Below are 400 nucleotides of genomic sequence, written 5' to 3' on the forward strand. Positions count from 1 at the left end.
TCCAAATCGTTCCACATGAAATTCAAACTGCAGTCTAAATATTCACAAAATCATTAAAATAGGAAAAAAATCTCCCTTTCCTCATGTAAGTTCCACTTCCCTCTTCTCACACTATACCTGAGTAGTCTTTCCACAACCAGTGTTTCCTCTAATGATGACAATAGGATTATCATATATAGCTTCCATGATCTCTTGCTTCTTGGCATTCACAGGGAGTTGAGCACGTTGCTGGGTCATATTCTGAAGGTCCCGATCAGTCTGCAGGCGCTCCTGATGGGATCTCTGGAGGTCTGCACTAATTTGATCCAAATTCATCTGCAACAGTTTAAGGGTTTAAACTAGTTTCCACAATCTCGGAATAATAGGCTTCAAGTTTATGGTCATTGCAGAGCAACTTAAC

General features: G+C 40.2%; 1 protein-coding gene across 1 annotated transcript in view; it reads right to left on the reverse strand.

Annotated features, from left to right (window-relative positions):
* Nucleotides 1-400, reverse strand: part of LOC119588597 (ATP-dependent RNA helicase A protein-like) — a 19,877-nt gene that overhangs the window by 8,485 nt on the left and 10,992 nt on the right. Inside the window, exon 9 of the mRNA XM_037937240.1 lies at nucleotides 118-315. Within this exon, the coding sequence (XP_037793168.1) occupies nucleotides 118-315 (198 nt within the window). The remainder of the gene's footprint in view (nucleotides 1-117; nucleotides 316-400) is intronic.

The sequence above is a fragment of the Penaeus monodon genome, chromosome 24, assembly GCF_015228065.2.
Source record: "Penaeus monodon isolate SGIC_2016 chromosome 24, NSTDA_Pmon_1, whole genome shotgun sequence".
Taxonomy (NCBI): Eukaryota; Metazoa; Arthropoda; class Malacostraca; order Decapoda; family Penaeidae; genus Penaeus; species Penaeus monodon.